This window comes from Sciurus vulgaris (genome assembly GCF_902686455.1).
Source record: "Sciurus vulgaris genome assembly, chromosome: X".
NCBI lineage: Eukaryota > Metazoa > Chordata > Mammalia > Rodentia > Sciuridae > Sciurus > Sciurus vulgaris.
In genome coordinates, this window is record NC_136471.1 from 67952809 (window position 1) to 67978160 (window position 25352).

Genomic DNA, 25352 nt, shown 5'->3' on the forward strand with positions numbered 1-25352 from the left:
TTTTTAACCCACACTCAGAAATGGTTTCCAAACTGAAGCTACAGAACATGAGGTAAAATGCTACATTACTTTGGTCTCAGCATGTAAAAAAAAACCCTCTAAAGCACCTTAACAAATTATATGCAAAAAATAAGTTCCTTTTCCCCGTGAAAGACTTGTTTTTATTTATTACAGTTCCACAGAAGTAGTGATGCTCCTTGAAGAGTAGTAGGTAGTGCTTACTTTAAGGCCATTCTGTGAAACCAACTGCTCAGTTGTTCTTTAAAGCAGCTTACGAATCCACTCTGCTTCAGGCTGAGGAATAAAGCAGAAAGATGAAAATAAAGCATAAAACATTATTAAGTAGAGACAATCTCTGATGTATTGCAGATCATACCAAATCATCTAATTAATATATGGAAGGGTACTTGAACATCGTTTTTATTATTTCTTCTTAAAAATGCAGGTTCCTTGCCTCTAGATATATCAAAATAAAATCTCTGAAGACTGAGTTTAGCAATTTGCATGCTGATCAAGCTCCTTGATTGATAATAATGTCCAGTGAAGGGTGAGAATTAATGAATGTTAGACCAGTTTCCATTGTTTGTACAGAATCAAAGTCCATCATTGTCACTTTATTAGTATAAGCTCTATTTTAACTACTATTTTAATAGACTAGAATGTCTAAAAGTGAAAATACAACACAAAATGTATTTAAAAATAACTGATAGTAACTCCACATTTTACCATGATAATACAAATATTTTTATTTGTACATGTATATACTATAGAGAAGTCTCTGTTCACATATAGATTTTTCTCTAGGTGCAATTTGATAGTATTTTGCCAGCTTCTTTCTCCTAATATTATAGTATTATCTTTTCCTTCTAATTCTTTAGGTTTCATAATTATAATTTTCATGAACATTTGTTATTCTTTTTTCATGTTCTACTAGAGCATTCCCCTAATTTTACAAGTTTAATTCCAAAGCTGTTATCTTATAGATAGCATTGGAGTTACTATTTATGATTCATTCTACATATCCCCGCATAGACCCAGAAGAAGGTAAGACAATTTGCATAGGTCTTCTTCTGTAATCATCACGGAATAAATGCACCACTGTCCCTGAAGCTTCAATAGCTACAAGATATCTATTATATATACAGTACATACAAAATTATATTTACTGTATTTATGTAATCTATGTATGATTTGTTGAATTATTAAAAGTTAAATGAACTTACAGTGTTGATTAAATTTCTAACCACCCATAGTCAACACATTTTCATGATTTTGTATCTTGTATTTTTTCCTGTATGAATTATCTGTTCCAATTTTTTTGATTTTTTTCCCCCTCATACTGGGGATTGAACTCAGAGCCTCTTGCAAGCTAGGGAAACACTGAACCACTGAACCACATCCTTAGCTCTTTTCTGACTTACTGTTATAAGGATTTTCATTTTATTCTCAGAAGTGTGCCTCATCACTAGCACTCTTGATTCATAGTTAAATATTCTTTCATACACTGTTATACTTCTTAAATAATTTGGGTAATATGTTGAATAGATATAGCTTTAAATATGTGTGGCATAACTTTTATTTACAGATTGTGATTTGGGAGAAGCACTACAGATGGCAAGCATTCTAAAACATTTCAATTATTCTAATTCCAAATCCAATCTTTAGATTTTTGTCTTTAGCATCCTTAAACTACTCAGTTAAAAACTGTAATTATTATTAGAAGAGTAACCAAAATTAAACTTAACACCTTCATGATAAGTTAGCTTGATAGCTCTGGATATGATAGGATTAGGAAAGAATTTTGGAAATGTCCAAATAATAAGAATTTGTATAAGGAAGGAATATTGTATAATTCAAGTTTATTATTGACAATCAAGAGTCCAAGAAAAGGACATGAAGCCTCATGATAGGTGAGGAGGAAGGGGTTGATTAATTTCATGCATGTTTAGAGTGCCACAAAGGAGCAGAAAATCAATAGTTATAAAATAAGCAAAACATTATTTGGAAAGCATGTAATTTAAAATGCATTGAAGAAATAATCATAATATAAACCAGAGCTTTATCTTCCTTCCACCTGGTTTATGTTTTAGTATTTCTTTTTTCTCTAATTTTAATTGAAAATCATAAATTTACATAGGGCAATTTTGTCTGATTCATTCTGTTATTTTTTTGCTTCCTCCCCACCCCTCCCACCCCTCTCTTCCCTCTATACAGTCCTTCCTTTCTCCATTCTTACCACCCTCCTTATCCCTAACCCTAAACCTAACCCTAACCCTAACACTAACCCCTCCTACCCCCCATTATATGTCCTCATCCACGTATCAGCGAGATCATTCGTCCTTTAGTTTTTTGAGATTGGCTTATCTCACTTAGCATGATATCCTCCAATTTCATCCATTTGCCTGCAAATGCCATGATTTTATCATTCTTCATGGAATCAATCTCACAAAAGAGGTGAAAGACCTCTACAATGAGAACTACAGAACACTAAAGAAAGAAATGAAAGAAAACCTTAGGAGATGGAAAGATCTCCCATGTTCTTGGATAGGAAGAACTAATATTGTCAAAATGGCCATACTACCTAAAGTTCTACACAGATTCAATGCAATTCCAATTAAAATCCCAATGATGTACCTTACAGAAATAGAGCAAGCAATTATGAAATTCATCTGGAAGAATAAGAAACCCAGAATAGCTAAAGCAATCCTCAGTAGAAAGAGCGAAGCAGGGGGTATCGCAATACCAGATCTTCAACTCTATTACAAAGCAATAGTAACAAAAACGGCACGGTATTGGTACCAAAACAGACAGGTAGATCAATGGTACAGAATAGAGGACATGGACACAAACCCAAATAAATTCAATTTTCTCATACTAGACAAAGGGGCCATAAATATGCAATGGAGAAAAGATAGCCTCTTCAACAAATGGTGCTGGGAAAAGTGGAAATCCATATGCAACAGAATGAAACTAAATCCCTATCTCTCACCCTGCACAAAACTCAACTCACAATGGATCAAGGATCTTGGAATCAGACCAGAGACCCTGCATCTTATAGAAGAAAATGTAGGTCCAAACCTTCACCTTGTTGGCTTAGGATCAGACTTCCTTAACAGGACTCCCATAGCACAACACATAAAAGCTAGAATCAACAACTGGGATAGATTCAAACTAAAAAGTTTTCTCTCAGCAAAGGAAACTATCAGTAATTTGAAGAGAGAGCCTACAGAGTGGGAGAATATCTTTGCCACTCATACTTCAGATAGAGCGCTAATTTGCAGAATCTATGAAGAACTCAAAAAACTCTACACCAAGAATACAAACAATCCAATCAACAAATGGGCTAAGGAAATGAACAGACACTTCACAGAAGAAGATCTACAAGCGATCAACAGATACATGAAAAAATGTTCAACATCTCTAGTAATAAGAGAAATGCAAATCAAAACTACCCTAAGATTCCATCTCATCCCAATTAGAATGGTGATTATCAAGAACATAAGCAACAATAGGTGAGGATGTGGGGAAAAAGGTACACGCATACATTGCTGGTGGGGCTGCAAATTAATGCAGCCACTCTGGAAAGCAGTATGGAGATTCCTCAGAAAGCTTGGAATGGAACCACCATTTCACCCAGCTATCCCACTCCTTGGCCTATACCCAGAGGACTTAAAATCAGCATACTACAGAGATACAGCCACAACAATGTTCATAGCTGCTCAATTCACTATAGCCAGATTGTGGAACCAATCTAGATGCCCTTCCGTTGATGAATGGATAAAGAAACTGTGGCATATATAGTGTTTCTTATAATAAGCTTTTGCAGTGGTGTCACAATATCCTGTTTCTGCTATTATGTCCCTTAGACTTTCATTCTGACTAATATGACAGTATTCCTCAGTTAGCATATCCTTTCAGCATCATCTTTTAATGTTTCATTTCTTACTAAAATTTCAGTCAGGTTAGTTGAGTGGTTTTGGATAGAAACTTCCCTATTGTTTGTCAAAATTTTACTCATCCTTCATGATCCATTTCAAATATCAGTTTCTTCACCTTTATTCAGTGAATGAATAGATTAATTCATGGACTGAGCACACTAAAAAGTCATACTATCCAACTTCATCCTCTGTTTATATAACTGCCCAGTAATTCTTTCATTTCTTCCTAATTCTCTAAGAAGCATCATTTACTTACTCAACAAATATTGAGTTCCAGGCACTCTTTAGGGCATTTCAGGTATATCAGTAAACAAAACAAGGTTAGCCTCAAACAGTTTTCTTTTCTAGCAAAGGGTACGCACAACCTACAATCAACACAATAAATAACTAGATCATATACTGGAAAGTATATTATTATATGACCATGTAGATAAGGGTGAGAGTGTGAAGGGGAACAACTGCATTTTTTGGTACCCGGGATTGAACCCAGGGGCACTTAACCACTGAGCCACATCCCCAGCCTTTTAAATTGTATTTTATTTAGAGACAGGGTCTCACTGAGTTGATTAGGGCCTTGCTAAGTTGCTGAGGCTGACGTTGAACTCTCAATTATACTGCCTCAGTCTCCCAAGCTGCTGGGATTACAGGTGTACACCACTGTGCCTGACAGTTGCATTTTAAAATAGTGTGGTCAGACTTGCCTCATTGAGAAATTGACAGGTGAGCAAATAATTGAAGAAGAGAGGGAGTTAACCAGATAGAAATCTGGGGAAAGAATATTCTAGGTGGAGGAAATGACAAGTATATATATCCCTAAGTAATATTCCTGGGTTATTCAAGGGATAGCAGAGAAGTCAAAGTGATTAAAAAAGATTAAGTGGAAAAGAAAATAAAATCACAGGTAAAAGTGAATCAGATTATCTAGGGTTTTGTTGAAAATTGTAAACATTTTGTCACTTATTATGTCATTATAGAGTTTTTTGCAGGTTAGTTTGTTTCTTTTGATTTAATTGAATTCTGTGGATTCTATGTAGTATATATTTTCATCAACTTTGTTTTAAATAACTGTTGATTAAATGGATATAAAACAAACTACATCAATTTAAACTGATTTTAGAATTTGGTGACTTTCTAAAGACATACATATTTGTCAAACCACTGCCACAATCCAGATTTTGAACACTTCAGTCACTCTCAAAAGGTTTCATATGCCCCCTCCTTTTGTTACAGGGTTGTAAGCATAAGAATGACATAATCTGATGGCCAAGGGACATTTTTAAAATCCTCTCTTTTAAACATTTTCATTGGTACATAATAATTATGCATAATAGTGGGATTTTTGTCAGATATTCATTGATGCACACAGTGGAACACTATAATTTGGTCAGAATATAAATGGGGAAAGATTAAAAGCATAAAGATCTCTTATGTGGTTATTGCAGTAATTCAGGAGAGTGATAACAGTGGCTGGGACTAGAATCATTACAGCACAGCTAAGGGATAGTAATTAGATTCCAGGAATATTTTGAAGGTAGGGTCAACAGAATCCAGCAGTGTTTAAAAAGAAAGAAGTATGAATAAAAGATGATTCAGATGAAATGGAGAAAATGAAATAGATAAGTCATGCGAATATTACAAAAATTTCAAATAAATATGTAATATTCAATTTAAAAAAATAAAACCATGACTTCTACTGGCAAAATCTCCAGGTTAATCAACAAATATTTATTAATCATATTCAGCTTCCAGAACAATGTTCTGGTGCTATGTGAATACAAGGATTTGGTCAACACCAATGAGAGATTTTTAGTTTGTTTGAAAGATAATACTAATATCAACCAAAAAATAGAGAAAATGTGTTATGGCTTTTTGAAGGAAGTTGTGTTTTGATGTAAACAACTACAAAAGAAGGGGACACTGTAGAAAAATGGAAGTAATGTAAGGAAGGCAAAAAGGCAGTAATAACTGTAATAAATTATTGTATTTTTATAATAATTTGGCATTTACAAAACTCTTTTAACCTCTTTCTCATTTGAGCATAGGAATAATTTGTTACAGTGTGTAGGTTAGGTACTATTATTCTTATTTATAGAGGATTTAGCCCAAATCACACATGCACAAAAAAAATATTTAAAGATAATTTTAAGTTTCAAATCCATTTTTCCTGAACCTCTGCAACTTAGAAATTGATTGAATATAAGGAATAACAGAGATTTTGGATGAGGAATAGTTTAGAGATATACATTTGAAAATGCCTACAGAGGAATGAATAATAGTAATAATAATAGAAATGCAAATGGAAGAAATAATAATATTAAAAAACTCCCAAATATAGTATGTAGAGAAGAAACAAGGTCTAAGAACTGATCCATAAAAAAACAATATTGAATTGCACATTGGAAGAAGGGGTAAGTATCAGAAATTAAGATAGAGAAATAGTAGTATGAAAAGAAGAGAAAAAGTTATGAGAGTAGAAATTCAGGGACATTACAAGAGGAGACACATTTCTGATAAAGGTAAGAGGTCACTGGGGAATGTCAATAGAGAGAAAGCCATAGAATTTGGTGAAAGATCATTATAAAAAATCATATATACAATGGGGGCTTACTCAACCATAAAGAAAAAATGAAATTATGTCATTTACTGGTAAATGGAGGAAAACCAGGTGGTACATCATACTAAATGAAATAAGTCCTACTTAGAAAGTCACTGGTCAAATATTTTCTCTCAAACGTGGAATCTAGAAAGAGCGAAAAAAGGTATAAAAAGGGTATCTCATGACAAGAGAAAGGAGTCTAACCAAAGAGAGGACGGTGTTGGAGAGGGAAGAAACACTGAAGTATATCAGGAAGTACTGGAGAAAGAAAACTATCAAATTATGCTATGTACATGTACAAATATACCACAACAAATACAGTTTTTACATATAATTACAATGAACTAATTAAATTAATGATAATAAAAAGAGAATGAGGATTAGTAGAGTAGAGAAAGTGAATCAGGCAGAAGGTGGAGGTAAGGAAGGCAAAGGGGAATGAATCTGATCAAATATGTGAATATACAAATATAATAATCCCCACAATTATATATAATTATAATATACTAGCTAAAATGAGCAATTTTAAATGAAGAACTAGAGGTAGGGAACAGGAAAGAAGAATTCGAGAGTAAGAAAACTAGGAAAAAAATTAGAAATATGATATTTAAAGTTATAAATGTAGTTAATAAAAGAAATAAAAATAAAGATTGAACCATATGAGGAAGAAGGAATGTGAGATCATGAAAACATATTACCTAAAACTTCATCAGTAAATGAAGAAAATACTAGAAAATCAATAGAAAATGTGCAAAATTAAACATATATATAAATATATTATTTATAGATATGGAAGTAAGCAGCTAAAGAAATAAATCCGGAATATTTGTATTTCTCCCTGGGCCATTAAATTTCACTGGCACTTGAATATCTATCAAATATTGTGATAACATGGCTTCAAATTAAAGTAACTCTACTTTTAAAATTATTTAAATTTTATTTTATGATTTTTTGCAATGCTGATACTTGAACCCAGGGACTCATGTGTACCAGGCACATCCCTGGGCCACATTCACAGTCCTACTTTCTTTTTAAACAAACCATATCAGTTAATGACAGTGTTTGAAATAAATGTCCTCCCAATTCATTACTATAGATTATACAAGCACATCTAAAATATTTTTCAATAAAACTAGAAATCAGAGTGGTCTCCAGTAATTTTTCTATTCATTCCTAGGAATAATTCCATCTGGTAATAATTTCCATTTAATGAAGTCATTATTTCTTTTGTTCTAGTGGTTCAGTTCCTTCTGCTACCACATTTGTAGTATTCCATCTCTGTTTCATTAATATTATGGGCAAGCATCTGACCTTTCCACTTCTGATATAATAAAAAACATCGAAATCTTCCTACTATACTATCAATTAAGGTTCAATTTATAGCTTGTTTAGTTCAATTCCTCATTTTAGAGATGAGGAGTCAGTCCCAGAATAATAAAGGAGTTTATTTGCTTTATTTTATCATGAAGCCACACATTTTCCTGGAAAAAAACTGAAAATTAAACCAACCCCCATAGTTCTTATGTGTTTAACTTCAGATGTGTTTTGACTAAGTTCACATAGAATATTTTGAAATGCTCTCCTGTTTTATGCAAATAATATTTACTTTCCGTGAAAAGGAACAATATATCAACTTGTAGCCTCCTTTTTAAAAACAATCTGATCACTTCAGGCACCTTTTTGACTTCTAATTTACTGTAGAAATTTATTAGATAAGCTTTTTGGTGGTTATTTTATAATTATATTTATGCATATTATTTTTACAAACTCTGGGCTGAGTTTCACTGTGATGTATTTGAATATACATAAGACATAATTTAATCAGTTTCACCCTCCAATACCTCAAATATTTAGGATGGAATACAATTCCATATAATCACTTGGTGCTCAGTAAATGATAATACTTGATGAAAAATGAAATATGCTATCAATTAACCAATTTTATAGAGAAAACAACAACAGTTGAGAATATTGATTGGTTTGCTTATTGACTTGAACTTTTTCTACAGGATCTTTTCCTTTTTAATTCATTCATATAATCTAGATGAAATTAAAATCTACCCCAATCTATTTTGGGGGATATATAACAGGAGGACAGCTTCATGTTTATGCATAATACAATGTCAGATATTACACTAAGTAAAGTGCATGTTTAATTTTCCTATGAAAAAATCTTTTTAATACCCCATTTTCCAATTCTGAAAAGTGGTGGTGTTTCAAATGATTAAGAAGGTACTCCACAGGTATTTTGCTAGTAAGAGGTAGACCAAGGATTCAAATCAAAGCTATTTGACGTAATATGGGAGTGTAAACAGAGCTGACTCTGAAATGTGACAGTAACTTTGATTATGTGCTGCATTGAAGATCAGTAGAACTCCAGTGGGGAAGGAAAGAGAAAACAACATGATTCTTTGAGTCCCTAATAAGGGAGTCCTAAGACTTATTAACACAATCTGTTTATAAATTCCCCAACACTAAATGAAAAGTCTCTATAGTTTTTCCAGACCCTTAGAATGTATACTGCACTTTTATAAACTTTTCCTACCTCTCAAATATCCTGTCTATTATGGCTAGCACAGATATTGGAAAGATGATGATAATGATGATGAGGATGATGACTAGGCAGAGGATTTGTACCATTAGTTATGGAAATGTAGAAAAATTGACTGATTCAGGGTATATTTTAGGATAGCCATATTTTACTATTTGAGGATTGATGGATATCAGAAATTTCAATTATCATGACATGATCTTCTTGTTGACTCTTTAAAGAGAACAAATTCTCAACCAATTAATTACATACAGCTTGGGTTCTGGTGTTGGGACTGTGCATATAGCAATAAAGAAATAAAGTGTACTTCCTGCATGGAACCTGAATTTTAATAGTGATTATAATTAATAAAATATTAATATACAATGAAATTTAAATAATGATAAATTCAGTAAGTAGAAATAAAGTAGGATGTACGGTTTAGAGGGTGAATGGACAGCTGTGGAAGAGGTATACTCAGGAAAGACTTCTCTAATGACCACATTTCAGCTAAAAGTAAATGATGAGACAGATTAACTACTCAAAGTTCATGTGGCGGAGACTTCTATTCAGAGGGAACAACATATGCAAAGGCTTGGCAAGTAAATCACTTTGAAATATATGAGAAACAAAATGAATGTGAGTTTGGCTAGATCCTTAAATAAAAGTGAAATAGTGATACAAGTTAAGGGTGCAAAAAAAGGGTAGTGACTGGATAATGTAGGAACTGAAAGCCAGAGTAAGGAATTTGACTTTATTCTGATTGCAATGGGAATCCACTTTCAAGCATTATATAGGCCCACTATTTGGAAACTTTCATAGTGTTCCAGTAAAGATGATGTTGATGATTTGGGCCATTAAGATACTATTCTTGGAGATACAGAAAACTGTACAGCTTTAGGATATATTTTGGTTGTAGGGTAGTCATGCCTTACTGATTGATTACATGTGAGGGGTGAAGAATAGAGGAATCCAGATTATATTCAGGTTTGAAACTCAACTTGTTGGATAGAGGTGTCATTTGATAAGTCAAAGGCTAGAGCAGGAACAGATTTTAGGGTAGGTTAAGAGTGTTACTCCTGCACACTCCTGCATTTCCATTACTTGGGTTGCTGAGGTAGGAAAATCACAAGTTCAAGGCCAGCCGAAACAACTTAGCCAGACCCTGTCTCCAAAAATGGGTGGGGCCTTGTAATGTAGCTTAGTAGTAAAGCACACCTGGGTCCCATCCCTAGTACAAATAAATCTTCATTTACTGCTGGGCATGATGGTGCACACCTGTGATCCCAGTAGCTCAGGAAACTGAGGCAGGTTTGCAAGTTTGAGGCCAACATCTTGCAAATTATTAAGACCATGTCTCAAAAAATATGTATAAAATAAAATAGGCTGGGGATGTAAAATTCCTCTGGTTTCAATCCCCAGTACCAAAAAAAAGTAAAAGAAAGATTGTTCAAACATATTTTGTTTGAGGTGTCCAGTAGATAATATAGTGAAGATTTCATGTAGGCAGTTTGAGGTAAGAATTTGGAGCTCAGTGGAAGTGCAGGGGTAGAGATGTTTATTTTGGAGTCATCAATGCATATATGGTACTTAAAGCCATTGGATTGGGTGAATTCAACAAAGCGGATTGAATATATTGAAGATCAAGAACAAGACTTTGGTCATTACAACATTTAATGGTGAAGCAGAGGATACAATGAAGGTGATTATAGCTTCCATCAAGCAGATATGAAAATAGGAAAGCACAGTGTTAGGGATATGAAGTACAGCAAGTGTTTACAGAAGGAGAAAACTGTTAATTTAAAAGTTTTTTGGTGGTAGAATAAGATGAGGAGAGAGGAGAAATCAGTGTATGTGGTCACAAGAATGTATTCAGTAACCTTTAAAAGAACAGTGAAAAGTAGAGTGGTAGAAATGGAAAAGCCTGGACTGGGAACATGTATAGGAATTTTATTAAGGTGAATAGGCATGATTTCTTATTTTCTTAATTAAACTTAATCATTGCCATAATTTTTCTCATATTTTACTTATTTTTTTTTTAATCAAAACCACTTGTTGTAATGAATGTGGCTCTTAGAGGGTCATTTTTCACATTTACCTTAAAAATATTTTCCAGTGTATTTTAGTTCCTTGTATATTTTTTCGACCTAGTGGCTACCCATCTGTTGACTCAGTCCATAAGGTTCAGAGAAAAGATATCATCTAAAACAAGGGTTCATTAATCAAGTTTGAGTTGCAAAACAGTCTTTTTGAAAATACTGGGAGAAAAATGGGCTTCAAATTAGGCCTTGTGAGATATGTTTCTAATTTCTAAAGTATTAATATATGTAATGCAAGTGTAAGTCTGTATATAAAGTTTCCTTATAAAGCAAAGATAATAAAAAAACCTGGAACATAAGATAAAATGGATTTCCCACTAGAGTAGAAAAGAAAATCAAAGCCCCTTGAGAGAGTCAAAGAAAAGGAGGAGAGAGAGCAGGGAGTGGATGAAGGAGGAAAGAGAGGAAGTTAAATAGGAGGAGGCAATGAATGAAAATGAGAAGCTTAAGATTAAGACCTCACCATACCTACATAGGATCTGTGTTTAGCATGACAGAGGGCATCAGTCCCACTACTTTGAAAATAGGCAATAAATACTGTGAAAGCAAAGGAAACAGACTGATGTCCAGAAACCATACATATGAGTTAGAACTCAACCAAAAAAGAAAGAGAACCAGAAAGTGAGGCCAACATGTGGAATAGGAAACCATCATTTCAAAGTGATACATCTTTCACATTTTCCCTTAAAATAAGACTGTTTGAGGAAGGGAGAAAGAAGCAGCTAAATAGACATGGTATTTACCCATAAAGAGATGGAGTTAACCTTAAAGAGACTGTTAGAAATCAAAGGAGATCTGATTACTTCTGGAGAGTTAACTTTCATTTTCTGGTATGAGTAAAGATGAGGACTCACAGAAAATATTTAGTCCAGACTAAGATTAAGTAACAATTTTTGCACATGTGACTCTTGGTATATTTCCATCTGTTATGACTGGATTTTACTTAATTTAGTTACTGTATTCAGCAACTTCCCAGGTGATGACTTCATGTATTACTTAAATCTGCCCTTGTAGAAGTCTTAGTCAATTTTCAACTTTGTTTTTGCAAAAACTGTTTAACGTTAATCATTTCTGTAAAATGATCCTTCTTACGAATAATTGAATATGTTTTCTTAAACCAAGAGCCACTTCTCCATGCTCTAGTCCAAATAATTCTTACTCTCCTAAATGTTAACATTTGTTTTGCCACTCTTTGAAGAAATTTTGCAGTACTTATAATCTTTCCTACTTCTGAGTTGCAATTTGGACATTATTACAATTAAAGAGAACTGTTCTTCAGAAGATATATAAATTCAAACTTATAAAAAGATTTCATTTTAAAATACATTTTGACCTGAAAAATAAAACAGGAGTAGACATACCAAAGGAGCATATCTTGGTTTTGGAGGTGGAGGAGGAATCTTGCACCGACAGAGACGTTTTACCTTAGGTGATGGTAAAAAAGGCTCACAAGGAGGCAGTGGTGGTCTTTCTCTTGATGGAGGAACTCTACCTGTACTTGATTTTTTCTCTTTGTCTTTGAAAGTAGTCTTTTTTGATGACATCCTCGATCCCCCTTTCTTCAGTTCTATTGATGTCTTCCTCGAATCTGTGGATGTAGCATCTGATTCCTCAGTTATCTTTTTAGAGTCATATCTACTTAGTGATTTATCAGAGTCAGTAGTAGACTCTGCGTCCTTCTTTGCATCCTTCTTTGAATCTTTCTTTGAACCTTTCTTTCCCTTCTTTGACTCTTTCTTACCATCTTTTAACTCCATATCAGATTCACTTTCAGTAGACTCTGCAGCCTTCTTTGCATCCTTTCCTTTACCTTTCTTGCCCTTCTTTTCATCTTTTTTACCTTTTTTTGTATCCCCTTCAGATTCAGAATCAGCATCAGTAGATCCTGCATCCTTCTTCTTTTTGGCATCTTTCTTGTCCTTCTTTTCATCTTTCTTACCCTTCTTTGATTCACCTTCTGATTCAGAATCATCAGTAGAGGCTGCATCTTTTTTTGCATCCTTCTTCTTGTCGTCTTTCTTTCCCCCTTTCTTATCCTTCTTATCATCTTTCTTCGTATCTTTTGACTCTTCAGATTCAGCATCAGTAGACTCTGTATCCTTTTTCTTCTTGTCATCTTTCTTTCCCCCTTTCTTATCCTTCTTCTTTGAATCTTTCTTTGCATCTTTTGATTCCTCAGATTCAGCATCTGTAGACTCTGTGTCCTTCTTTGAATCCTTCTTCTTGTCATCTTTCTTTCCCCCTTTCTTATCCTTCTTCTTGTCATCTTTCTTTGCATCTTTGGACTCTTCAGATTCTGCATCAGAGCCTTTTTTTGCATCCTTCTTTTTTGCATCCTTCTTTGCATCCTTCTTTGCATCTTTCTTTGCATCTTTCTTTGAATTGTTCCATGAATAATTCTTTGACCATGAATCAACATCCATGGATTTATCACCAAGCTCCTCTAAATACATAGTTAAATCTACATTTGAAATATTTATCGAGCAAGTCTCTGATTTGCTATCAGAATTTTTATTTGAGATTGCCTTAGAATCATTTTTTGGATTGTTTGTTGTGCATGTGGATTCAGTATCTCTCTCCTTGGAATTCTTTGGATTTTCTGTATCTTGTTTTGAATCTGTTTTAGAGGCTACCTTAGAATATTTTAATTCTGAATTTATTTCTGATTTGGATTTTGACTTCTTAAATATTTCACTTTCAAATGAGGTGTTTGATGGAATTTCATTTCCTTTATTTATTCTTTTAGGCTTATCATCTTTTATTATTTTCTTGGATTCTGGATTTGCTACATATGGGCCTGTTTCTTTCTTGAAATTATTCTCTAAAGTTGGTCTTTTTCTATCATCATTTGACTTTTTAGTTTCTGCCTTTATGTCACGGGTTTTGGGAGTATAATGATGTCTGAATGGAGCCTGTATCCTGATAGCTAAGTAAATGGATGGCCTTTGGAAAATTTTTCTGAAAGAATGCCTTATCCATATATGAGCTGGCTTCTGACCTTCCTCTAGTTTTCTTTGGTCTTGTCTCTGAAAAGATAAGTTAGAATAATGAGAATTTGTGAATGTTCCATATTTTCATATTGCCACATTGAAATAATTTTTCTTTTCATTATCTATTTAAAATTAGTTTATGATTTTCTTTCTATTTCAAGATTGTGTGTGCATATGTGTGTGTGTATGTGCATGTGTCATAAATTTGCTTTCAAAATTAGATAACTTAATCATTCATATTAGGATTGGAACAGGTTCTCAATGATCCATGGCATCTATAATTTGTCCTGACAATCAAGAGTGGGGTCCTTTTGGATCATTATCTCTGACAAGTTGCATACTCTTTCCCCCAAAATTAGCCAGAAAGAAAATAATCACTTTGAAATTTGTCAGAGAAATTGTGATAGGTGTATTATTCAGGACAAGCCTTCTGTTTCTGCTTATCAAGTCTCTGGTAAAAATGAGAGCCTGAGATCATGATTGTGAAGTATTGCAGAAACCAAGGACATAAAATGAAACAAACATTTGATTTGATCTATGTTAACTTGGGTAGCAGTGATGTAATTTGTTTTCAACTCACATACAAAGATTTGTCAATTGTAATAAGTGGTCACAAAATCTAATTGTAGATTTGCTTCTTATACACTTTGTTTTTTTTTATTATTTAAACTAATGGGATACATGTTGTTTCTCTGTTTGTACATGGAGTCAAGGCATACCATTTGTGTAATCATAAATTTACATAGGGCAATGTTGTTTGATTCATTCTGTTATTTTTCCCTTCCCCCCCACCCTTCCCACCCCTCTTTTCCCTCTATACAGTCCTTCCTTCCTCCATTCTTACCACCCTCCTTATCCTTAACCCTAAACCTAACCCTAGCCCTAACGCTAACCCCTCCTACCCCCCATTATATGTTCTCATCCACTTATCAGCGAGATCATTCATCCTTTAGTTTTTTGAGATTGGCTTATCTCACTTAGCATTATATCCTCCAATTTCATCCATTTGCCTGCAAATGCCATAATTTTATCATTCTTCATGTCGGAGTAATATTCCATTGTATATATATGCCACAGTTTCTTTATCCATTCATCAACTGAAGGGCATCTAGGTTGGTTCCACAATCTGGCTATGGTGAATTGAGCAGCTATGAACATTGATGTGGCTGTATCCCCTTATACACTTTGAATGAGCCAGTAGAGACACCAACAATCACATGTTCATATTGTACTAAAAGAGAAACATGAAAAGAAGTATGCTATTTGGATCACAACCTATATAATTAATGGCACTTGGACAAATGTATTAGCTATAACTTTGGGAGATGCTTTAAAAATATTGTGATAACACAATAGGTGATCCATGCATACTGGTTTTACTCTTTGGTCATTAATAGGATGATTCATTTTATAGAAGGACGAGTAAACTTCAATCTTCTAGTATCAAGTAGCCTCAATTGCAATCAAAGAATATTGGAAACTGGGAAACCATAAGATTACTTCTGACATAATATCCAAATTTCAGATTATTTTTGCATGTATCTGGTAAACATTTTCTGACAGGTACACCAGATGTAGCATTATGCTACAAGGTTGCCTAGTCCTTTAGCTATATAATTACTGATGTAAAGTACCATGTACAAATAAAAGTTGAATCTGAAACAGGTGGGGCAATCTGTTCAACAGAGAATTATAAATTCAAAATCTGCTTCCAGGTATTAATATTAATATTATATTATATTATATATTATATTATATTATATTATATTATATTATATTATAATATGTTGTACCAATTTAGATTAAGTTTAAAATAATCTTTACCATACTTACAGGGACTGTGATTTGTAATTCTGAAGGTCTTGATCTCTCTTTTCTACTTGGCATGGATGGTTTGGGAAATGTCCAAGCAAAGTGTTCTTGATACCATGATTTTCCACTAGTATCACTGACTAAAATGAGAGGAAGCAATAAGTAATTTGGAATTAATAGCAAGGCTTGGTCAGCACTGGAACATTCTTCAGCAATATATATATATATATATATGTATACATATATATACACACACACACACACATATATATATATATATATAATTTAAATAAAATTAGAATAACTCAAAATATAGGTTCTCTCCTGCAGGCCTATAGTTTATTTGTATAACAATTAGGGAAAATAAAAATCACCTTCCCTCTTTAATACCGAATTTTGTTTAACATAACATTTGTTATTTTATCTTCTACATTTAAAAAAATTTACAAAGTTACCTAAATCATGATGATAATATGCTAAAGAAAAAGCATAGGAATGGAAAACCAAGAAAGATTAGCTGTTTCCTTTCAAATGCCTACATCATTTTGTTGACTTGGTTTCTTTTCCTTATGTCATTTTGGTTAGATTGCAGATAATATTATGATTCCTTCTATTGTTCCCACAATAACCAGCACAATTCTGGCCATAAAATAGACAGTACAATTTTTGATTTGATTCAATTCGAGTACTTATTTTATCATCCCTGTTACCTCAATGTTATCCCAAACAATAGAATTTAGGCTATTGACCCAAGTAGTGAATATGGAAACACTATTTAAAGAATGTCATATACACATTTGAAGGCATCCAGTAATATAGTAATAGGAATGTTACTATAGAGTAGAATAGGGTAATTAGGAAAAACAAGTTATTCAGAAATTATGTCAAAACAGCAATGGTATTTGAAACTCAGGATAATTCTCCTGGAGATAAAGAAACTAGAGAGAGAGATAACCACTTTATTCAAATATTTAAAGAGGTGCTATATGGGGAAGTATTAGTAGAAGTAGTAGTAGTAGTGATGGCATAACTGAAATTGCTAACCCTTATGTAATGTTTAATATTGTCAAACTATGTTCAATGTGCTTCATATGTGTAAACCCACTTAATACTTACAAAAACTCTTTGAATTAGATAAGTCAACTACCTCCATTTTATAAATGAATAAAAATAAAGTACTGACAGAAGTTATATTCTTCACCCAAATCATAAGGTTATTAAGTAGTAAATATTCACATATAGACAATTTGACCCCTGAGTTCATGTTCTTAATCACAATATTACAGTTTCCTTTTTATGTTTCCAGAGGGGAAACACTGGGCAAAAATTGTAGCATTATGGCAGATTATTAATGAGAACTTTCCAAAGTTGCAGCTCTTCAACAAATGGAATGTTCAGTAATTACATTCACCTGTCTCACTATATTTGTCTTCCTTACTTTGGGTTTTGTAATTTTGGATTTTGGACACAAGGGGAACTTAAATAAGTAAGCATATTTTGTACTACTAGGAGGAAGGAAAGGCTAAATAAGTTTTTCATTTTAAATCAGCTATTACAAGCTCTTGTTCAGGTCAGAATACATACATACATTAATTAAATTTTATCATAAATTTAAGGCAGTTTTTGATTTGTCATATTTAACAGAGGATACTAATCATTATTTGCTAAAATCAGTTTCAAATATAAAGAATAAGTGAAATTCAAATACTAAGTTCTTACTTGGAATGGGATTAGCACATGTTCTGATGTTCACTTCTTGTCTGTCAGAAAAAGAAAAATGCTTTAATTGGATTTACATTACTGGTAATAATAGTCATATAAGTATTGTGAATAAACTTTCAATAGCAACAGTGAGAATTCATGAAATCTGTCATCATCAATTCTTAAAAACAAAATAAAATAAATCAAAACAGTAAAATTTATTTATATTTGAGTAAAAACTCTTTTCACTTCCAAAGTAATGTTCTAGTACCCAGCATAAATCTAGTCCATATGTATCATTAAATAACCACTAACTTAAGAAAAATCTATAAAAGATACTGAGTAAAACAGTATCTAAGTGAGTGGTTGTCAAGAAGAGTTAAAAAAACAGAATTAATTTGGAAATTTTTAAAACCATGAAAATGTCAAAGAACTGCTTAAAGATGCATAAATCACAGTCTCTAGGTTGGGTTAATCAAGCATATATTTAAAAAATATACCAGGTGATTTTGATCCTGAGATCTGGTTGAGAACCACTATTCTGAATAGTATTGAAAATAAAAACTTTTTAGATTTCTGAAATAGTCAAAATTTATACTTTTTCAAAAACATTGATCAATGAACTATTAGTCTTTGTTTTGACTAGTAATTATTTATTTCATGAGTTTAAGTATTTCACACATAATATAATGTAAATCACTAAAAATTCTGAGAGATTTGATGAACACAACTTTTTAAACATTTCATTTGTTCAAATTAGTTATACATGACTGTGGCATGAACTTCGACACATCATACATAAATGGAGCATAACTTCTCGTTCTTCTAGTTGTAAATGATGTAAATCACACCGGTGGTGTAGTCATACATGCACATAGGGTAATAATGTCCAATTCATTCTACTAACCTTTTAATCCCCATACCAATCCTCTCCCATCACTCCCCTCTGCCTAACTCAAAGTTATTCTTCCCTAGCTCCCCCACCCTTATTGTGAATTAGCATTGTCATATCAGAGAAAACATTTGGCCTTTGGTTTTTTGGGATTAGCTTATTTCACTTAACATGGTATTTTCCAGCTCCATCCATTTACCGGTAAATGCCATCATTTCATTCTTCTTTAATGTCAAGTAATATTCCATTGTGTATATATACCACATTCTCTTTATTCATCTGTTGAAGGGCACCTATGTTGGTTCCAGAGTTTAGCTATTGTGCGTTGAGCTGGTATAAACATTGATGAGGCTGCATCACTGTAGCATGAGTTCTTTGGATATAAACCTAGGAGTGGGACAGCTGGGTCGTAGACCAATGGTACAGAATAGAATACACAGAGTCAAACCACATAACTACAGTTGTCTCATACTAGACAAAGGAACTAAAAACATAGCCTATTCAACAAATGGTGCTGGGAAAACTGGAAATCTATACGTAACAAAATAAAATTAAAACACTATCTCTCACCATGCATGAAATTCAATTCAAAGTAGATCAAAGACTTTAGCACTAGAACAGAGGCTCTGTGCCTAATAGAAGAAAAAGTCTGCCTAAAACTTCATCATGTGTATCTAGGATCAGACTTCCTTAACAAGATTCCTTAAATGCATGAAGTAAAATCAAGAATCCATAAATGTGATTGATTCAAACTAAAAAGCTTCTCAGCAAAGGAAACCCTCAATAATTTGAAGAGAGACCCTAGAGAATGGGAGAAAATATTTACCACCTATATCTCAAATAGAGCATTAATCTCCAGGATATGTAAAGAACTCAAAAAATTAATACCCCAAAAATGAACCCAATCAATAAATGTGCCAAGGAACTAAATAGTCACTTCACAGAAGAAACACAATCGATCAAGAAATATATATAAAAAAATGTTCAACATCTCTAGCAATTAGAGAAATGCAAATCAAAACTTCTCTAAGACTTCATCTCATTCCATTCAGAATGTCAATTACTGAGAATAGAAGCAAAAATAAATGCTGGTGAGGCTATGAGGAAAAAGGTGTACTCATGTACACATTGCTGATGGGACTGAAAATTGGTGCAACTATTATGGAAAACAGTATGGAGAGTCTTTGATGGTATACATTAATTCAAATTAATATGTAGATGATATCATGAGCTGCATCCCTGAAAATTTAATAGTATAAAAATTGGTCGATTTTTGGATTGCTAGTCATACTGCATGAAGAAAGATTTCATACTGGCATTGATTTTGTTTTCCTTCTCATAGTCTGAAGTTCTGTTTTCTAACTTTTTAAAAAAATTTTTATCCATAAACCATTTTGAGTACAACTTGATATTTTGTACATATAGTTTATTGTGTACTACATGCATTACAAATCATAAATCAAGATAAAAAGTTTCAAAAGATGAAGTGAAATATATAAATGGAAATTCTAATATCTTATCCTCACACTTCAACGAACTTTCACATGAATCTCACCTGGTTTGACTCCTACAGTCCCAGATTCCAGTTTGGAGCTCATAAACCCCAGCTACAGCTATGTCCCCGTGCCTCTGAACACCAGGAAAACACCTTCAGACCTAGTCTTCAGACCTGACCGCATGAATACAAGCTCGAGGTTCAGTCAATGAAAAACCAGCTTCTGAAGCCCCAGGCAGGATAGATTAATGCCAGGCCAGCCCACCTGACCCTAGCATTCAGATTCATACTATTGCCAGGCAAACTTCCATAGTCCCAAGATTCAAGCCAGCACCCTTGGACAAAACTTCCATACCCACACCAGACCTAGGTTGGCACACACATACACTAGTTCTGGGCCAGTACTTAAAATATCAGTATCCAGAGCAGAACCTATAGATCCAACCTCAAGACTGGCTTCCCTAGACACGGGTTCAAGGCCAACTCAATGCCAGGAAGGTTTCTGAAGCCCCAGGGAATCCAGAATCCAGCCTTACTTTAGTGAATCTGGGGTCCAGATCCACCCTTGGAGCCCAATGCCAGACTGGCCTCTGGTCCTAGTACCCAGTCTGCCCTTGTGGATCTAAGTTCAAGGTCAGTCTTCATGGCTCCAGGCCTCAGGCCAGTCCTCATGAACCCAGCCTCCAGGCCATCCCTAAGGATACAGGCTCTAGGTATACACAGTATTATGCCCATCCCTATCCAGGTTCCAAGCAAGCCTGGCTAGCTCATATGTCCTCAGGCTTCAAGCCCATTCACTCCACTGCAAGATGATCCCCCAGAGCCCAAATTCACGTGTACTGTTTCTGGTTCTATTCCAATATCAGGCGAATACTTTTAAACCCCATATCCAGGCCAGGAACCATAAAGAAAGGTTATTGTTTGGATATGAGGTATTCCCTAATAAAAATATGTTAATGCAGCTTATTCAGAAGTAAAATGAGAACTGTAATTTTTCAGTACATCTTAGTTTGAATGGACTAACTGGGTAGTAACTTTAAGCAGGTGGCATGTGACTGGAGGAGGTAAGTCACTGGGGGCATGCCCTAGAAGGGTTATTTTCCCTGTGACTCCTTCCCCTCTCTCTATTTCCAGGCTACTATGAGATGAGCAGCTTTCCAAAACTGCCATCTTTCTTTCATGGTGTTATGCCTCATCTTGGGCCCAGGGCAGTGGAGTTGGTCGAATATGGAATGAACCTCTGAAACTGTGAGCCAAAATAAACTTTTCCTCCTCTAATTTTCTCTTGTCAGGTGTTTTGGCTATAGAAACAAAAATTTAACTAACACACCAGGATGGTACCCATGGACCCAGGCTTTAGGCTAGACCCTGAATACATAAGCCCACTAAGTGCTGGCTAGTCTCTGTAGCTCCAGTCTGGCCTTGTGGCCCCATTCTCCAGCAGACCAAGGATCCTGACTGGGTATAGGAAACCCAGGCTACATTCACATCCTAGTAGTTTCTGTCAGTTGGATAGTCCCAATGGACTTAGTCAAGAGTACTTCACTTGCATACCTAGGTTCCAAATGAGTTCCTACATATGCAGGTTTTAGACTATCCTCCCTGGATGCCAGCTACAGTCTTCCCCAGTACCAGGCTAACCCAAGACTCTAGTAGACTCAGGGTGCAGGCCTGTTCCAGTAGACTCAAAGTTGACTCACATAAGTAGACCCTGGCATTCAGTCCAGCCCAATCAGATTGAGGCTCCAGGATCATCTTATCAGACACAGACTCCAGGCCAGCCCTCATGAACCCAGGGCTCAGTCCCAGTCCCATAGGCGAGGCTCCAGGACTACCCCAGTGAATGCCAGGTTCCATGCACTTGGGCTCTAGTGCCATCTCCATGAACCCAAGTACTAGAGCCATTATAGCACCTGAGAAGCTTCTGAAGACTCAGGCTCAATGATCATTCATGTTAACTCCGTCCTTGTGGACCCAGACTTCAGATCAAATCAAACAACCCCAGCACCATACTAGCCTGCCTAAGGACTCCAGTAGAAAACCCACCTCTGGACTATTCCAGAAGACCTGTCAAGAATTTCTTGATGGGCTAAGTGGGGTAAATCAGTCAACAAAGAGTAGAATATTTACATACACCAATATAAAGTCATAGGGATCATTAACAACCCTATAGCTTGTTAATGGCTTGGATTATGATATAATCCAAGGAAAAAAATAAAATACCAATAACCCACCCCAAAAAGAAATGAAGACATAAAGTGCCTAAAACTGAATTCAAAACAATCATCTTAAAGAAACTCAGTGTGAGCTGCAAGAAAAATACAGATAGAAAATTTATGAAACCAGGAAAACCATTCGCAAATTGAAAAGAGTTCAACAAAGAGATGGAAACCATACAAAAGAACCAAACAGAAAAAAAAAAAAAAAAAGAAATTTTGGTGTTAAAGAATATAATGATTGAACTGAAAAATTCCATAGAGAGCTTCAACCGCAGATTTGATGAAGCAGAAAAGAGAAAAATAATGAATTAATTAGTGAAACTAGCAGAAAGACAAAAAGAAAAATAACTAAATAAGAGTGAAAAAGTCTATGAGAATTAAGGGACACTGTCAAGCACACCAATATACACATTTTTCCTCTTCCAGAAAGAGCAGAGAAAAATGAAGGGACAGAAGCATATTAAGAGAAATAATGAGAGCAAACATCTCATATTCAAAGAGGGAAATGAATATACAGGTCCATGAAGCCCAAATAATTCCAAATACATTAAATATACAGAGATCTTCACTAAGACATAGCATAATCAAATACTTGAAGACAGTGTAAATTTTGAAAACAGCAAAAGAAAGCCAGTATAAATTAAGGATTATAAATGAATTTCACATTAATATTAAAGGATTCACAATAAATATTATAAAACATTTTGAATAATATTTTAAATATAACAAAACAATGATATTTGGATACTGATGGAGGGCAAAGATTTATGGAAGAACTTATAAACTTAAAATCATGTATTAGAAAAGGAGAGGCTGAAAATCTATGATCTAAATATCCATCTCAATGAATTAGATATGAACACAAATTAAACCACAGTGTACAGGAAGAAAACAAAATAAAGATAAATCAGAAATAAAAGAAAAAATAAAATTTTTATTCCAATAAATTAAAAAATTTATATGGACTAAAATTTCTTAGAGAAGAATACACAAAAACTAAACTATGGGGAAATATAAAATCTAAATTGTTATAATTATACTAAAGACATTCACTCAAAGACTAAAAAACTAACCGAGACAGAGAACTCCAGTTCTGACTGCCCTCATTGACCAATTCTCCCAAACACCTAAGAAAGAAATAATTATTTAGAAACATCTTCAAAAAATAGGAAGAAATGGTATAACATCATTTTTTAAGAGCATAATTTTGATACCCAAACCTCATAAGACAGTAGAAAGCATAATTACCAAGAAATTATCTCATAAATATTGATACAAAAATACCCCAAGTTCTTAAATGTTTTTGGCAAATTCAATACATAAGAAATAGATTATATCACAACCAATAGAAAATCATTTAATTTTTTTAACATTTGTATTTAACCACATTAAGATATTATAATAAAGGAAAGGAAATTAAGTGGTCATCCTAATATGTAGAAAAAGTCATTAGATAAACTCTAAAACCCATTAGTAATACAAGTCATAGAAAACAAAAAATAGAAAGGAACTTTAATTTAATTTAATGAAGGGCATCTACATAAAAGAAAGAACATGTATAACACGCAATGGTGGAAGTTGTTAACTTTTCCCCTGAGCTCAAGAACAGGACAAGTATATTCACCAAGACAATTTCAACATAACATTGTACTGTGTTACAGGAAGAAAAATATGAGGCAAGTGAAAATAAATGTGTAAGATAGAAAAGGAAGAAATAAAACTCATCATTTATAGACAGGATGAGACTTTAGTGGGAAATTTAAAATACCCATAGATATGCTGCAAGAATTAATAAGTAAATTTAGTAAGATTAGTAGATATAAATATGTAATTTGAAAATCAATTATATTTTAATGTTCTAGTGTAAAAACAATTAGCAAAAATTTGAAATATTATTCATACAATTACAAGAAAAATACCAAAATATGTAGGAGTAAATTTAAGTAATATATGTGCAATGACTTTACACTATAAAATAAAAACCAGTATTAACATAAATTGAAGGAAATATAAATAAATTGAGGTATATATAGTTCTCAGAGATGGGAAGACTCAATAATGTAAATATAATGGCTCTTCCTAAGTTAATACATTGATTCAATGCAATTCCAATAAAATGTTTTGACACTTCTGATAAATTACTAAGAAACTCTTAATTTTGTATGAAAATGAAAGATTAAAATATATATATATAGCAAGAAAATTTAGAAGAAAAATAACTGTGAAAAATATAAAATTAATACATCAACATATTGTAAAGTGACAGTAAAGACTTCATTTGACATAAAGTTAAATAACCAATATAAAAGAATAAGTTATACAAAGAGACCTACATAGATACAACCACATGAATTATCCCTAAATTGTTGTGTTCTAGGATGAGATTGTGTTTTCAATAAATTGTATTAGTCAATTGAATATCTACAAGGAACAATGTAATTCTTGATCTCTTTCTCACTTTATACATCAAAATCAATCCCAATTAGATTGTAGATCTACAGATGAAAGGTAACATAAGAAAGTTTCTAGGAGGCAATAGAGAACATCTTAATAATAATAGACAAATATTTATTAAACTGAACATAAAAATCTATAATCATAATGGAGTAGAATGATAATTTGGGTTTCTGTTATCCAGTTATGAACTATATTACTCTTCCCTTCTGTAATGGAAATGTTAAAAAATGAAAAGAAGAAAAGTTAAGTTTCTTGCTTGAACAACATAACAAGGCTCTTGATAAAAGTGGTAAACTTACAATATTTTCATTGTGCTTTTATGATGTTTTAGTTTTTAAAATGGATGTTCAAATATACTATATTATGTAATTTAATTGATAATTCTAATTTACTTGATTTGTTCTGGAGCAAAGTCTTGCTTCTCTAAAAATCCTTTATTCCTTCTGTTTATGCATCCCCTACTATAAATCTTCTATTCATGAACACAATTTTCTTCTTATTCTAGTTTTTGTTTTTGCTTTACCTGTTTAATTTATTCATTATTCTTGTAATTGTAATCCTCGTTAATTGAATGAGTTAACCTCCAATATATGAATAAGAATTATGATGCAGATTTCACTAAT

General features: G+C 33.4%; 1 protein-coding gene across 1 annotated transcript; it reads right to left on the bottom strand.

The window, feature by feature from the left end:
- Positions 1–261: 261 nt before the first annotated feature.
- Positions 262–21931, bottom strand: CYLC1 (cylicin 1; the record flags this gene model as incomplete). Its single annotated transcript, XM_079123623.1, has 5 exons — positions 262–294; positions 12525–13796; positions 13953–14189; positions 15987–16105; positions 21754–21931. 5 exons carry the CDS (start codon positions 21929–21931, stop codon positions 262–264), a joined length of 1839 nt encoding a protein of 612 aa, XP_078979749.1.
- Positions 21932–25352: the final 3421 nt, after the last annotated feature.